The following is a 17,046-nucleotide window of genomic DNA, read 5'->3' on the forward strand; positions in this document are numbered from 1 at the left end:
TTAAAATGTTCGTGATAGTCCGAATCAGGTTTTAATGGAAAAAAAAATTGGAAAAGTTGCCCGGAAAATTGGAAAATTTGGGAAAAACTGAACGTGCTTTTTTCTATGGGAACGGCTGGACCGATTTGGCTAATTCTTTTTTTTAATGTTCGTAATAGTCCGAATGAGATTTTTATGAAAAAAAAAATGGAAAAGTTGCCCGGAAAATTGGAAAATTCGCGAGAAACTGACGGTGCTTTTTTTCTATGGGATTTTTGTGATGGATATGCGTAATTTTTGTTTTGTTTTGTTCGTTATGGTTTTGGAAAAGTTTTCAGGAAAAAAAATCTGGACAATTAACAAAGGAAAGTCGGAAAATTCGGATAAACGGTGTCATGATACGGCCCTGTATCGTCTTTAAACGAGAAAGTGTCTTCTTACTCAACATTACAGGTTATTGCGCTTTTTATTCAGATTTAACGACACAATCGAATTTAACTTACAAAACTATCTTATCTTTTCCAGACGTTAAATATTCTCAAAAAATATTTGTTTTCACAACACGAAATTTTTTAACCCAATCAAAAGCACTCGCTGTTTATTTCTATTGTTTATATAGAATTATTTCACAACTAAGAACTAGATATATAAGAGAGAGTAATCACTCAATTCAATTGATATTCTGTCGAGGTGTTCAAGTGTTTAGTATTTATTAAAATGAGAAAACTTGTCTTTGCTGCTGCTCTAATCGGCACAATTTGTGCTTACCACGTCAACAAAGTAAAACCTGAGGTGGTTATAGACTGGGTGGAATATACTAATATTCCAGCCAAGTATGAATTGGGCAAAATGGGTCTGAAGGCATTGGTTCCTGAGGACAAAATTTTGACAGAACTGCACAAAAAGTGAGTGATCAACTCCGACACTAATCTAGAGAGTTGAAGATATCTATTGGTTCGTAATCTTCAATGAATTTCTTTTCCGGCTTGTATTGTAGATCTAGAAGCGGAACTGAAGCAAACCTGAACGACTTCGCTGACAAGCTCTTTGCCAATCTGCAGTCCTGGATGATTCATAACGCTTTCGATCCAGTCGAACTACCTGACATGCGTGCAGGAATCCACAATCTTGGTAATTCTTTCCGAAAAAAACTAAACGAAATCTGAATCTTCCCTTGGTGCAGGTGAAATAAAGTTGAATTACGGGTGGTTGTTAGACTTGTCCACCATCCACAGAGGAGGCGACGTTTTGCTCTCTTACAGCCACAACACTAAATATATCACGGCGAACGTACCCATCTCGTTTAACGATTTAGAGTTCACCTACGACTACAGCGCCAAAATTTTGGGCATGGGACCTACTGGAGGAATCGTAGGGAAAGTGACAAACGTTCAAGTGGAAGTGGTTATTGGGTTTAACATCGAAACTTTGCGGGCGTCGTTGGATGAGTTCTACATAGTGAAAGCAGGGTACGGAGATTCTAGATTTCTTTTACAAATGAAATAATTGTCGTTGTAGCCAAATCGACTTTGAATTCAGCGGTAATGCACTCGTCGACTGGCTTCTGGATTTGCTGTCTGATGTGGTGGCTACGCTGCTGAAAAAACTACTTTTGTTGGTGGTGGAAGGCCTGATTCGAGGTGGATTAGAATCGACGATCGACACCATCAACGACGCCATTGGTGGATTTGTGAACCCCACTACTCCGGTTCTCGCCACCAACACGGCGGCGCTCTTGTCGGGTCAAAGCTCTCGAACATTAATTAATTAATTAATACTGATAATAATGTATATATGTATGTATGTTTACAGATCGATAAAATTGATTGATAAATATAAGTATAACACAATAAGGTAATAATAAATTTTACTTATCCAACACATTTTAAGTATTTAGTTATACAGGGTGTTATTGAAAGTTGTACAGATATTTTAACCACGAGCTACTGGCTTCATGTAGAACTCGGAAAAAATATCTAAAATCAATTTTTTTAATTGCTTTTAGTCTTCTACGTTGTTCTACAACCTCGTAGGTAAAATTTCGGCACATTTTAAAAATACACCCTGTATATAATGCTTTATGAAATGTACGCCAATGCGAAGTAACCTATAGAAAATATGCTTTAAAACTAGGAAACCGCATTGGTGTATGTTTTATAAAATATGATATACAGGGTGTATTTTTAAAATGTGCCGAAATTTTACCTACGACGTTGTTTGACAACGTAGAAGACTAAAAGCAATTAAAAAAATTGTAGCTCAAAAAATAAATGTCATTTTATTTTTTGACATAGAATGTTTTAGATATTTTTTCCGAGTTCTACATGAAGCCAGTAGCTCGTGGTTAAAATATCTGTACAACTTTCAATAAGACCCTGTATTTAATCAAAATCTCAAAGTATTCGATGTTATTTACTTAAAAAAACATTGAAAGTAAGAGGAGTGAGAGGTGATAAGGAGAAGACAGCGGGCAAAAAAGAGAGGGCATGCCGAAATCGCCGAAAGCAAGGAAAGAAAGCAGCAAGAGAGAAAGAGAAGAGGGTAGGATGTCGGAAGAAGGTCTGAACCCATTCAGAAAGAGTTCCAGAACCGAAAGATCCCCAAGTAGAGGCGAAGAAATAAATCAAAGCAAAGAAATAGAGGAGAAAATAGAAACAGTGCTCAGAGAGATAAAAGAGGATATGGCGGGAATAGTAGCGGAGAGCAGAGCACGAAGAAAGGAATTAGCGGCAGCGAGAGAGAAGGAGGAAGAGCAAGAAAGAGAGGACATGCTGAAATCGTCAGAAGTAAGGAAAGAAAGCAGCAAGAGAGAAAGAGAAGAGGGTAGAACGTCGAAAGAAGGCAAGAACCCACTCAGAAATAGTTCCAGAACGAGAAGATCACCAAATAGAAGCCAAGAAGAAAATCAAAGCAAGGAAATGGATAAGGAAATAAAAAGAACCATGATAAGAGAGATGAGAGAGGAGATCAAAACACTAAGAAAAGAATTAGCGGCAGTGAGAGAGGAGAATGGGGAGGAAAAGATGGAACAAAGAGAAAAGAAGGAGAGGAAGAATAATGTTATAATAACTGGAATAGGAGCAATAAGTGGAAATGTAGAGAGGGGGGTGGAAGAATGGTTAGAAAGGGAGATAGGGGTGAAAGTGAATGTAAAGGAAGCATTTAAAATAAATAAAGATAAGATAATGCTGGCAAAAATAGAAAATTGGGAGCAGAAGAAGAACATAATGCTAAGTAAGAGTAAGTTAAAGGAAAAAAAAAGGTGAGAGGATGTATATAGATGACGATTTGACAAAAGAAGAAAGGGAAACACAAACGAAGTTAAGAGAGTTGGCCAGAGAGGAGAGAGATAGAGGAAAAAGGGTGAAAATAGGATACAGGAAAATACAGATAAACGGGGACTGGTTTAGATGGGATAAGAGACAGGAGAAACTGAAGAAAATTTGCTAGAAGAAGGAGAGAATAAGAAGACGACTCAGCGAGAAAATGTACAAGGAGAAGGTGAATAAAAAGGTAGAGGGACAAAGACACAGAAAAGTAAGAGAGAAGAGAGAGACTAAGAGAATCGAAGTACAATAGGGAGGGGAGAGAGTGTGTGTGAGAGAGGAAAATGATAGCGGATTGCAGAGGTGGGGACGAGGAGAGAGAGAACAGGAATGGGAAGGAAGGAGAAGAGAGAGAGAAGGTGCAGGAGGTGACGTGAGGACAGTGAGAAGATCGAACACATGCGGCGAAATGTGAGAGAGAAAGAGAAGGGAAGGGGGAGAAATATGGAGCGAAGACGGCAGGGAGATGGATGAAAGAGTAAGGAAGAGGAGAGAAAGAATGGAAAACGAGAGAAGTGAGGGAGAAGAATAAATTGTTATTTTTATGTATGTTTTGTAATCAGGAATCCGAAAGCCCGTAGGGCAAAATAAAGCATTTTGTTGTTGTTAAAAAAAAAAAACATTGAAAGTAAGAGAACTGAAATATTATGCAACCAAATTCGCATTTTGCTGTGGTACCAAACAATTTGATACTGCTTTTTAAAATGCTATTCTAAAGTAGAAACTTCAAATTTGGATTTGACACTTGACATTTATCTCGAATTAATCATTTTGTTTCTCAGGTCTTTTAAGTTATTTTCCAAAAAAGTACAAAGTGATCAAAAAGAAAACTAATCAGAGCAGGCGTTGCAAATTATCGGTCATGTCGTAGCGGAATTCTATGCAAATAAGCGTTCAGCGCATGGGCGTAGGCGTAGACAATTTGTGGTCTCAAACGCTACTTTTTAATAAATCATACCTCATGAATTTAAGACGTTGGAATTATATTAGTGTATTTTATTATTATTGTCTGATAATGGAGAAAATCTAAAAATAAACAAGCGTAACGTCTTAGATTCGTAAGAATTGTCCAGAAACCGTAAAATAATTTTATTAAAAATAATTAAGTATTAAATGATTCTGATAAGATAAGAATTTAATACCTTTCTAAAAATCACATTAATTGTAACCTAATTTTTTCTGTGCGAAGTACAGCACCAATATCTGTTTTATCTCATTTTGGTCACAATTATTTCAAGTTCTCACAAAAGGTTATCTTATCTCATCAAGGTTGGTTTAAAGACCTCTCACAATCTTTGGCGAAGGTTCAACAAACATTCTGTTGGATTCAGATCTGCCTATCTGCTGGTCGGTTCAACATTATTTGAATTTCAATATAATTTGAACCTCACTTTAAATAATAGGGGGGACTACTCAAATAGACCACTGTCTTCGTAATTATTAACAATGTATTATTTTTAGTAGACTTCTTTTTCTCAACAATTTAGTATTGTTTTGTAGATTTATTTCCAAATTAATCTGTAATGTGTGACATTCATTTAAGTATATAAAAAGAGAAAGATTTATGAAAAAATCAAATGCTACATCAGTTGTAACAGTATATTATTCAATGAGCGGATAATGATGGCTATTACTCGTGAGGATAATTTTGTGTCACGAGTCGCAGGCGAGTGGCGTAATTCATACCATATTTTTTCTACGACTATGAAGATAAACTAGTTGCTATATTTGCCTTAAGTTTAATAATTACATTATTATCCAATAGGAGTATAGAGCTGTGACTTAATTCATAAACTATTATTGTTACAACATCTAAAATGATAAATTGATATCGAACTGAAAATTTTCTTATCACGTCAATCAATGCATCTAAACACTTCTTATAAATGAAACTAAGTCGTAAAAATTTATCTAGGTTGAACATTCCTAGGTAAACAAATTTTTAAAAAATCTATCGTAGGTACTGAAATTGTAAGAAGTTGATAAGTATCATTAGCACACACTTAACCTGTGACCTCTTGTGATTTTTGTGTTTCTGTTCAAAACATGTACCTACTCGAGCTATTATTATTTTTCTTATCACATTGACAATATTTTTTAATTAATCGACGAACATCTGTTGAAACAATGACTATTTGTATGTAAATGATCTAAAACATGTGTCAATTTTGAAAATAACATATTTTGGAAAATTTTAGAATGATGTCATGTGCGCACATAAGCTAGAGGCCGCTGGTACTTCCTGAAGAGTAGTTTCTGATGAATAACAAGATGTTTACAAATGTAGCTTATCGTGTCGGCATCTGAAAAATCTTTGTTGTTAATATATGGGATGATTACAGAACAACAATTGCCTCTGCAGGTGTGTGCTATCGGGGCCCCGATAAAAGGCACTTCAAAATTGAAATCTATAAAAACGTGGGTGGTACCCAAGGTGGCATCTTGTTGTGGTGTCCGAGTGAAAGTGCAAACAACAAAATGAAATTCCTGATCGTAACTTTGTGCATGATCGCAACGATCTGCGCCTACCACATCAAAAAAAATGAACACAATTTGAAAATAGGCAAGGTGGAGTACACCAGGATCCCCGTCAAGTACAGCTTTGGGAAACTGGACAAGAGCTCGATAATCCCCACTGAAGAACTTTTGAAGCGGTTCGCCCACAAGATGGACGCTAGGTACGTACCCTAAAAAGTGTTACCAAGAACAAAAAAGAAGAAGACTTTTCTTGCCACTTGACTCTACAATTTTTATTTGTGTTTTTAGTCCCCAAGCTGGCACTCAAGCCGTCTTGAACGACTACGCCGACAAGATTTTCACTAATCTGCAAAACTTGATGATCCATAATGGGTTCGATCCTCTGGAAATGCCCGATTTGCACACAGGGTTCAATTACGTTGGTACAACCGTCACTGCTGGTACTCCAAACTAAACTGTCTCTTCTAGACCCTGATCATCACCTACTACGGCGATCTTGACTTGACCAACGGTTGGTTGTCTGACATCTCCACGATGCACCGTGGAGGAGACGTCTTGGTTGAATACAGCTCCAACACCAGAAACTTGGAAATCACCGTACCCATCACTTTCAACGACATGATGTTCACCTACGACTACGCCGCCACTATCATGGGTCTGGGACCCAAGGGAGGAATCGACGGGAAAATCACCGACATAAACATCGAAGCGAAGCTTGGGTTCAACACGGAGACTTTTGAAGCGACTTTGGAGGAGTTCTACATCACGCACACCGGGTCAGTCAGAAGATGTGACAACATCCCAACAAACTGACAATGTGTTTCGTCTTTGTTGCAGGACCATCCATGTGGAATTCAACGGGAACGACCTGATTGATTGGTTGCTCAACTTGCTTACCGACGTCGCGACGGTCATCTTGAAAGAAGCCATCTTGTTGGTGGTAGAGGGCATCGTTCGTGATGGACTAAATACTGCCGTTGATGCCATCAATGACGCCATCAACGGATTTTTGAACCCAACAACCCCGATTCCGAGCACAACGGTCGCTACGTTCATGTTCAAATAATCTAATGTACATTTTCTTTAAATAAAGAAATTAGTTGTAATGCAGAAACTTAATAAAAACGTTTGTTTTTTTAATTAGCGTTTTTATTCCATCACCTTTCGTTGACATGTCTCGATAAAAATTCTGATTATCTCCTCTTTTCAACCAAATCTTCTACTTACTCCATTCCGAAATTCACATTTTTTCTACTGTCTCTAATCAAATCTCAAACTTTATTTTTCTGTACTGTCATGTGCAATCTTAACCTTTTCCTTTCTTTTCATTGCTGTAAAGTTCATAAAAAACTTAAAGTCCGATTTTCTTCACTTTTCAACCAAATGTTCTACTTACTTCACTCCTCTATTTACAATCTTCTTCAGCTTTTATTTTTTTTTGCCTGTTCTCGCATCCTCTACGTTTCTACTGTGTCTCTAACCAAATCTCTAAATTTATTATTCTATTCTGTCATGCGTAATCTTAATCTTTTCCTTTGTTATCAGTTCTGTAATTTTTATTAAAAAAAAAAAAACACTCAGAATGTTGGATGACATCAAAATTTTGTACGGCTAATCTATATCTACAGATAAGTTACAGTGATGGTAACTTAGGTCGAGTCATGTTTACAAAAAATGTTCGTGTGGCAATTACCGTTACAGCTCTAGTAATGTAAGTTAACATAATTACAAATAATTACTTTTCCAAAATACGAGGAGTCTGCAGTTCAAAATTTAGTTTAGTCTGACTTTGAGAAGTATTTTTCCAAATAATGAAAATCTCATTCTATCTTTATGACGTTTTATTGATAAGGGAGATTGCTACATTTGTAGCTGTTGGAAAGATCTTAGTGTTTAAATCTACTAATTCAAAACCAATGTTTTCATCTTCCTGAAATTCAATACCACCAACAAGTTTTAACAAAAAGCTTTAGTCTTGCTTCTGGAGAACTTTCACATTATCTTGTCCACATTGTAAATTGTAGTTATTACTTTTTATTTTTAGAGCTACTTGTGGAATTGTAGGTTTCTGTTCGTGTGTTATTGCTCTTCAAAAAAACACGTAAGTACAACTCGTATTTTTATTATCTTTCTCTTCCATGTCAATTTGTTTATTCTTAGCATTCTTACCACTCCGTGCAAAGTCCTACTGGATAGTTTTATTCACCCGGACCCTAAGATATTGACAACTTGGCTCATTCTCGCAGTTGTCATTTTGATTGCTGCCATCATCATATACACGGTGTACAAATGTTTTGACAACGAGAGGAAACCATACATGAAAAATAATAACGCTGAACAAGCGACATTTTTAGAAAAAAATTGTTTAAGTGCATGAGTGTGTGATTTCGAAATCCATTAATTTTTATATTCTCAGAACTCTCTTCTTGATAAGCAAAGGTACTGCAATTACTGCAATACTGCTTGTATTGTTAATAAATTTTTAATACTTTCAATGTATTTTTATATTCATTCCTACATTCCTTTAAATTGAAACAAACCTAAAAACCTATAACCATATAAAATTAAATTGTTTGCTTTGAATACTTTATTTTAAAAGATTTCTTTGTGAAATCTTGATGGGATTTTAAAAACTTTGCTTTCTTTGTACAGGGTTATTCACGTAAGATGACGAGGTTGACCAGGTAAAAATGCAATCCAAAATACAATTTATAAAGCTATCTCGATCCCGATTACATTATCATAATACACATAAAACATATAGGCCCGTATTCACCAACGCCAGTTAAAGTTAACTGTAAGTTAAAATATACGAAAACATTGTTATAACAATAGGTAACTAAAGTAACGAAGTATTTTAACCTACAGTTAACGTTAACTGGCGTTGGTGAATACGGCCGATAGTGAAATTAAGTTGGGAACATGAAAACCTGCATTCGATTATGGGAACATTTTTCATAAATTATTTTGGCAAACTTGATACCTTAATCAACACGTTGGCGTACGTACAGTCGTTGACCAAAATAAAATAGGACAAAGTAAATTTCGATTGTGTAATTCGATATTTTTGCGAAATCCATCTCTTAGGAAACAAAAGTGTCAAAAATAAAAAAACAATTCTGATAAGTGTCATCATTCGACAATATTTCAAAAACTCACAATCATTCAATTGAACATAGTGACAGTGACGAGATGACAACTGAAAAACCACAACCTAACTTTTTGTAAATCAATCGTCAAGTCAAATTAAATTGTAATCTGACACATACGCCTCAGTTACACTACACAAATCTTTGAATTGTGAAACTGTCTAATTTTATTTTATTTTGGTTAACGACTGTACGTCATTTTGACATTTTATGTATTAATAAATTGTGTCAAATAGCCGAGGACGCCTATGTTTATGTCAACTATCACATTAAAAAGCAGCATAACCAACAATAATATTACCAACCTATGAAAAAAAAAAGTCAGAATCATTTAAAATCACCCGGTACCTTTTCTTTTAAACGAATAGAATACCAACTTTGTAATGATTTGAATACATTACTTTTTCCGCCAAATATTTGAACCTGCGCAAAACGGTAACAAATGTAGTCGTGATCGTCAGCGAATCGGAGGAGCCCTACGTTGTGATTTTCTTTTGGCGGAAAAGGTTCGGAATGCAAACGGTGAGGGTTCCAGTTGGAAGAGTACCGCAAATAAAACACACAAGTGATGGACGCAAAATACCTTTTATTAAAAATGTCTGTAATAACTTTAATGAAAAAGAAATTGGAACGAATACAAAGGACAGAAATTAAGTTTAACGAAGTACAAGAAATTAACTAGTTGAGCACATCACAAAGATAAACGACAAGATGACTGCAACAATATTTAAAATAACAGAAAAACGGGCACATGACAGGCAAAATGATAGTTTAAAGCTTGCAAAACAAGTAAACAAATTATAAGGCAGTTATTACAGACAGGGACGGATGAAAAACCCTCTTCAAAAACCGTATCCCAGGTATTACTCATATTTTACAATTCGATTAATTACAAAAACAATGTTTAACTCGGAACTACGCGGACAAGGTACGCCTTCGGGAGCTTAGAGCTGGAGGTAACAAACTTTCGGCCACGAGGGGACTCAGAAGAATTATCTGAATCATCTTGAAATCAAGCGACGTTTATAGATATTCGGGGTATTAATGAACGTCAGACGATTTCGCCGACCAAGTAAGAGTGACAGAGCGTCTCGGGGTTGTACGATTAGCATCACCAAACAGCATAAGCGAATATTTAGCTCCACCGTCCCCAACCAACCGTTTCCCGGCAAGGCCCCGAAATCTCTATAACCTCGACGGAAGCTTCACGAAAACATCCCGCAGCCGCATAAGCGAAGACGTAGGTCCGCCCCCGCTAACGGTTTTTAAATAACCGTAGCTTCCACAGAAATTTACTAAACAAACCCCACGACTTCCTGATTGTCACCTAGCTCCCACTGGGGCGCACTTACAACATTTTACTTTAACTTTTCCGAAATCTAGCAACAACACAAAGAAAAAAACCGAGTTTAATTCAATCGAACAAGCGTAACATTTAAACGATGAGAAAATTCAGCAAAACAAAGCGCAACATTAAACAATGATGAAATACACAAAACATAACGCAACATTAAACAAGGATAACATAAGCAAAACAAACCGCAACATTAAACAACGAGGAAATAACAGAGAACAAAATGTGAAGTCAAATAACGATAGAATAGAACCACTTTGAATGGCTCAAATATCAGTAAACAACATAAATCACGAATACAATAATCGCTGGTAATGTTAAACAAAAAAGATGGCGGGTCGAGTGCCGTTAAAATAAAATGTTAGTGAAGAAAAAAAAGAAAACAAAACGGACGCTCGCGGTTCGGACGACGGCTCCTAATTTCCGAAATTACAAGATTACAAAAAAAAGGACCTCCCGGGAGAAAGATAACGCTTAAAATTAACGAATGGGCGCTTCTTAAAGCAACAGCATGCAACAAAATGAAATCTACAACATACCCTTACCACGTGGTCCTGGCCCCAAAACAAAACACAAAAAAAAGGCAACGAAAGTGGGATAAATTACCCAGGTGAATTAAAAACGTTGAATTCTTCACGGGTACACAAAATATCTACTCGGAACGGTAGTGTAATCGGTTCAGATGTAACTTACAGATTTTTGGAATATTGGATCGCTCTTCGCAAGGTCTGTTCGTTTCGAAAAACCAAACAAAAGTGACCTACCCCCCTTCAACCACCCGCGCGAGAGAGCTTCAACCCCCCGCTATATTTCCGCTCGCAGTTCCTAGTCTAGCCGCAAGTACCTTCACATTTGGCGCGCTGTTGTGGCGGTACCGGAAATTTAAATTTAAATTTTAAACTGGGTCACTACAACTTGGATTCCTGATTCAACTTTTAAATACCAAAACACAATGAATGCTTTGTAAAATGTATTTTGGGTTGCATTTTTACCCACTCAGGCTCGTCATCTTACGTGAATAACCATGTATATTGTTTCTGACAGAATTAGACAAGTTGGGACATTTGAATTATTTTATTTTTCGAGATGGTTATTTAAGACACTAATATACTTGGCCTAAAAGGTGCTCTAGAGTCTAGATTATTGTTTTGACGGGAAAAGGAGAATCTTCAGTTTGCGCTTTCTTCTGATACCATTAGAATCCCAAGAAACTACAAATGATAATCCCTTTAGTGTATTTTTAATCAAACAACGTACAAAAAAACAATACCTTACGCTCAAGTAATTTACATTTTCATTTGCAACTTTTTACCGTAATCATACGATATCATACATTTGTTAGGATTTTCATCGGTTCATTGTCAATTTGAGGTTGCCATTGCATGCGAAGTGAAAATTTTTTCATCTGACGTACCTACAACATTCTTCCAGGTTTTAAAATGATCCCAGAAGTCATCATCAATTTTATTATGTAAGTTTCTTTGAAGTTATTTTTAGTATTTCATAACCAAATCTGTTACTAAAAATATTTTTCCAGCACTCTACCACATCCCTAAATGACGTACCTTCAAGGAAATGGGGTACTTTTGGGACAGCCTGTAGACGAACAAAATCCTAGTTAAAGAAACCGTTGGAGAAACACAAATTTTAAATAATTTTTTACTATGTGATATTTATTTATTTTCGTACTTATCTTACAAAATCAAATGTATTAATATATCCAAATAAATATAACTAACAAAATTTTCATTGTATTCTTGTTGCCCAGTTTTCTCTTTTTAAATCCTGATCCACTCCTCTATTCACATTCCTTTTCAGCTTTTATTTTTTCTTTGTCTGTTTTTCTCGCATCTTTAACCACAACTCAAAATTTATTTTTAAGTACTTTCATACGCAATCTTAATACCTTCCTTTGTTATCAGTTTTGATATTTTTTATAAAAAACATAATACTCGGAATGTTGGATGACATCAAATCTTTTTACGTCCAATCTATATCTACAGATAAGTTAACTTACCGTATTTTTGTTACAGTGATGGTAACTCATGGATTGAGACATGTTTGCAAAAAATGTTCGTGGGACAATTATCATTACAGTTCTACTAATGTAAGTTAGCATAATTACAAATAATTACTTTTCCAAAATACCTACCAAGAGTTTATGTACAGTTCAAAATTTAGTTTAGTCTGATTTTAAGAAGTATTTTTCCAAATAATGAAAATCTCACTCAATTTTTATGACGTTTTATTGATAAGAGAGATTGCTACAGCTAAGCTACATTTGTAACGGTTGGAAACATCTTGTTGGTGTTCAAATCTTTTAATTCAAAACCAATGTTTTAATCTTCCTGAAATTCAACAACACCAACAAGTTTTAAAAATAACTTTAGTCTTGTTTCTGAACAACTTTCACATTGTTTTGTCCACAATGTACTTACATTGTAATTAGGGACACTACACGTTATTACTTTTTATTTTTAGACTTTCCTGTGGAATTGTTGGTATATTTATCTTCTCGTCAATGAATGATTCTCGAAAAAACATGTAAGTGCAACTCGTATTTCTATTATCGTTCTCTTACATGAGAAATTGTTTATTCTTAGCACTCCGTACGAATCCCTAAAAGATAGTTTTTTTCACCTGAAGAGTAAGACATTGGCAAATTGGCTCGTTCTCCTAGTTGGCATTTTGGTTTGCGTCATCCTCCTCTACATAGTATACAAATCTATTGACAACGAGAGGAAATATCACACGACAGATAAAAACGCCGAGCAAGAGAGACATTTACAAAAAGCGTAGAACTTGTTATTAGTTAATTGCGTTATTGTGTGATTTCGAAATCTATACATTTTTATATTATAAGTACTTTCTTCTTGATAAGCAAAGGTAGGTACTCTAAGATATCCGAGTATACATCATTTGAAAATACTCATTGAACACTTGTTGTATTGTTAATAAACTTTTAATACCTCCAATGTATTTTTATATTACTACATTCCTGTAAATTGAAACAAGCCTATAATCAATTCAAATTAAATTGTCAATTTGGGTTTTTTTGATGCCACCACAATCCCAAGATCTAAGTTTTCTTGCTGAACTGTTTCCCTTCTGTACTTTTGGACGTTTGGAATCTAATTAAATGTGTCTTAGAGACTATAAAATGATAATCCTTTAGTCTATTTTTAATCAAACGAAAACGAAGTACAAATAAACAACACCTCAAGCTCAGGTAATCGAAATTTTCATTTACCGCAATCATCCGATATCATACGACATCATACGACATTCGTTAGGATTTTCATTGGTTCATTGACAATTTGAAATTGCCATTGAATGTGCATTCTTTCATTTGAATTACAACGATCTTCCAAGTTTCAAAATGATCTCAGAAGTCATCAACTTTGTTATGTAAGTTTCTTTGAAGTACCTATGTCTGGTACATACAGTGTGGAATAAAATAATTTTCGTCTAGTTACCTTTACATTACCCTTGTAAAAATACGAAATGCCGCTCTAAAAAAAAAAAGAAAGCCTAACCTCAAAATATATATCCAAATTCCAAATGTGATTTATTGCGAAGGGATAATATGAATGCAAAGTTGACATTGGAATAAAAAAAGGGCTAACAAAAGCAAGTCAATTGTCAATTCGATTGATGACATTTATTGACAGAACTAATAGTTAGGCACTTCAAAAAAAAAGTAGAGCGGTGCAGGAATATTTACATGTGCAAAACCAAACTAGGTGAAAATCATTTTGTTCCACACTGTATTTCATATTTCATAACCAATTGACATTATAATTAACATTATAGGTTATGTTTCAATTGTATAATTGAAATTTTTTAATAAACAATTGTCAAAACGTCATCATGTTGGTATGAGCCAAACAGTGATTTTCATGATAATACGATTAGTCACACTGAGTGTCAACATTTTTTTAATGTAACTGAGCCTGCGCCCCGACGAGCGAGATTTTATTTCAAATTCGAAAAAGATTTCTGCTGATTTCTCATTAAATTTGTTTTGAAAATGAATTCGCGGAAGAAAGGTACCGTAAGTGAAATGAACATAACCTTAACTATGATTTGGTGTCAAATTGTTATACAGCTGGTCCATAAGAGCACATTTTAGGGTGGTACAGAGTGGTTTTTTACTTAATTTTGACATTGACAATTGTTTATTAAAAAAATTTCACTATATAATTGATTTCATATAAATGTTCATCAAGTGAGCTGTGCATTTGTAAGAGCACCTTTAATTTAGTTACATTACAAAAGTCACATTTATGAAGGCCATCTCCAATAAATCTTTACTTGGTAAAAATACAAAGACAAAAACAAATAAGAATTACTTTAATTTAATCACTAAAAAGACGTAACTTTTGACGTGCTTTTGAAATCAGCAATGTTAAAATGGACAAAAACTGAAAAACTAGTCAAATCGGGTTCGCGCAGAGCAACCAACTTTGACAGTCAAAGTCACTAGCTTTAGCTTTAATACCAACAGAAAATCAGATTTTCATGGCTTGCTTAGATGCACATTTATATGAAAGTGAGTATAGGTACTGACTGACATTTGTCGTTCGTTCTTGCGTGTGTCTAAAGTAACAGGAAAAATAAAAACTCGTTCAAAGCCAACTCCAAGTGAAAATTTTGATAGTCACCCGTTATAAATCGTATTTACATCATGCCGTTTGGTCTTAAATAACGTTAAATCTTTTAATAATAATAATAATTTACCTGATTTGTTAACAATTAATTTTTTTTTAACAATTAAAATTTGTCTCAGAAATGATAAAATGATAATCCTTTAGTCTATTTTTAATCAAACGAAATACAAATAAACAACACCTTACGCTCAGGTAATCTAAATTTTCTACCGGAATCATACGATATCGTACGATATCATGCGACATCATACGACATTCGTTAGGATTTTCATTGGTTCAGTGAAATTTGAAATTGCACATTGCATGTGCATTTTTTCATTTGACGTACAATGATCTGCCAAGTTTCAAAATGATCCCAGAAGTCATCAATTTTATTATGTAAGTTTCTTTGAAGTAGATATTTCTCGTATTTCATAGTCATAACCAAATCTGCTACTTGAAAATTTTCGAAAACGATTCGCATACCTACCCACAGCCGAATCGGCAGATAGTATAAATTCTATTTACATCATGCCGTTTGGTCTTAAATAACGTTAAATCTTTTGATAATAATAATAATTATACCTGATTTATTAACAATTAAAAATTGCTGCATTTATTTTCGCTGCTGTTCTTGATCCTGCCTACTTTAAATTAAATATTTATTTATGCTTTCAGAATCTGCCAAGTAATTGGTGCTCCGAAGAATGCACCACCCGATATTAGTTCTTCTAAAGTATACATAAAAGATTGTTTCACTAATGCAAATTTGATTCTTGTAATAATTTGCATCGTTATCAGCTGTCTTGCGTCCTGCATGTTATATTTGTGGTTTAAACATATAGACGAACAAAATCCTAGTTAGAGAAACCGTTGGAGAAACCTCAAATTTAAATTATTTTTATATCTAATATATTTATTTCTTAATTTTCTTATTTTTGTACGTATCTTACCAAATGTAGTAACACATCTAAATAAAAAATAACTAACAAAAATGTCATTTTATTATTATTGCACAGTTTCTTCTTTTCAAATCCTGATCCTGTTCATATTCTGTCATTTTCTATTTTTACTTTTTTGAAGTAAGTATGCCTTCCTCTACTGAAACTCAAAATCGATTTTTTGTACTTCATTCCTTCATAGTTATTTACTATAATATCCCTTATTTTTTAGTTCAGGGGTGCTGCAGCTGCTGTAAGGCTTCAGCTTGAGCTTCTCCTTTTTGCGTTGTTCTGACTAGCCTGAAAAGGGCGAAACCGATCGACGTTTATTCGATATTGTATAATATGAATTTCCGTAAACAAACAAGTGGAAAAACCTAAGTTGTGTTCACTTTCTGTCTTTCTGATAATCATATGATAGATACATCATTCGATTTTTTTCGTGAATTTTATTGGTTGATCATTTTTTATGGTTTTAGTACGAATTCATATTTACTTGTTTAATAAATCGTATAAACAATCTTCATTAACACGTTTTTTAATATCTATTTATTAAAATGTAAATGGAGGTTTTGTAAAATACGATTTTAAGGAGTTTAACTTGGTACAGTCGCGAGCATTAAATCTTGGTCGTCGAATTGTCAATTGTTGTCGAATTGTTAATTGTTAATTAAGGCCAATGTCAATAAAACGTAAATCAAAAAATTTTCAAGTCTAAGTTTTATTCCAAATATTCAAAATTATGTCCCCAATATCGTATTTTAACAGAGTAAAAATTATTTCGCTGATAGAGACAGATGTGTCAGTGTGGCAACACAGTTGGGAAGATAAGACAAAACGAGACAAATAGAATTTGTTAGAGGTTATGCCCGTTTCACATTAGAGCACTTTTCACTGTATCAAAAAATTACCTTGACGACAAAAATTTATTGGTCGCAACTGTACATCAAAGCAAAACATTAAACATGTCGAAATTGAGTATAACTTAACAAATTCTACTGTCAAAATTCGTAAGTTATAAATAAGGCATGATTTTTCACCAAGTCACTCAGCGTCTTTTACCCAAGATTTTTTTTTAATAATGATCTGCTGTAGTATTTAGGATTCAGTTTATATTTTCAGAATCTGTCAAGTTATTAAATAAACAGAGACTTATAGCAGTTTGCACCA

General features: G+C 34.4%; 2 protein-coding genes and 2 long non-coding RNA genes across 4 annotated transcripts; 3 read left to right on the top strand and 1 right to left on the bottom strand.

Moving 5' to 3' along the window:
* Positions 1–640: 640 nt before the first annotated feature.
* On the top strand, positions 641–1,832 carry LOC138131540 (uncharacterized). The gene is made up of 4 exons (XM_069048603.1): positions 641–884; positions 977–1,110; positions 1,163–1,448; positions 1,498–1,832. The coding sequence occupies exons 1-4, from the start codon at positions 697–699 to the stop codon at positions 1,748–1,750; spliced, it is 861 nt and encodes a 286-aa protein (XP_068904704.1). The 5' UTR covers positions 641–696; the 3' UTR covers positions 1,751–1,832.
* A 3,895-nt stretch (positions 1,833–5,727) lies between these two features.
* On the top strand, positions 5,728–6,923 carry LOC138131095 (uncharacterized). Its single transcript, XM_069047866.1, has 4 exons — positions 5,728–5,983; positions 6,072–6,201; positions 6,252–6,559; positions 6,621–6,923. The coding sequence occupies exons 1-4, from the start codon at positions 5,784–5,786 to the stop codon at positions 6,847–6,849; spliced, it is 867 nt and encodes a 288-aa protein (XP_068903967.1). The 5' UTR covers positions 5,728–5,783; the 3' UTR covers positions 6,850–6,923.
* Positions 6,924–7,344: 421 nt separating this feature from the next.
* LOC138131096 (uncharacterized) lies at positions 7,345–8,278 on the top strand. The gene is made up of 3 exons (XR_011159715.1): positions 7,345–7,494; positions 7,828–7,884; positions 7,944–8,278. It is a non-coding gene; the product is annotated as an uncharacterized lncRNA (long non-coding RNA).
* A 3,067-nt stretch (positions 8,279–11,345) lies between these two features.
* On the bottom strand, positions 11,346–11,697 carry LOC138131170 (uncharacterized). The gene is made up of 2 exons (XR_011159722.1): positions 11,557–11,697; positions 11,346–11,497 (listed from the first exon to the last, which is right to left on the bottom strand). It is a non-coding gene; the product is annotated as an uncharacterized lncRNA (long non-coding RNA).
* Between the last annotated feature and the right edge of the window lie 5,349 nt (positions 11,698–17,046).

This window comes from Tenebrio molitor, chromosome 5 (genome assembly GCF_963966145.1).
Source record: "Tenebrio molitor chromosome 5, icTenMoli1.1, whole genome shotgun sequence".
NCBI lineage: Eukaryota > Metazoa > Arthropoda > Insecta > Coleoptera > Tenebrionidae > Tenebrio > Tenebrio molitor.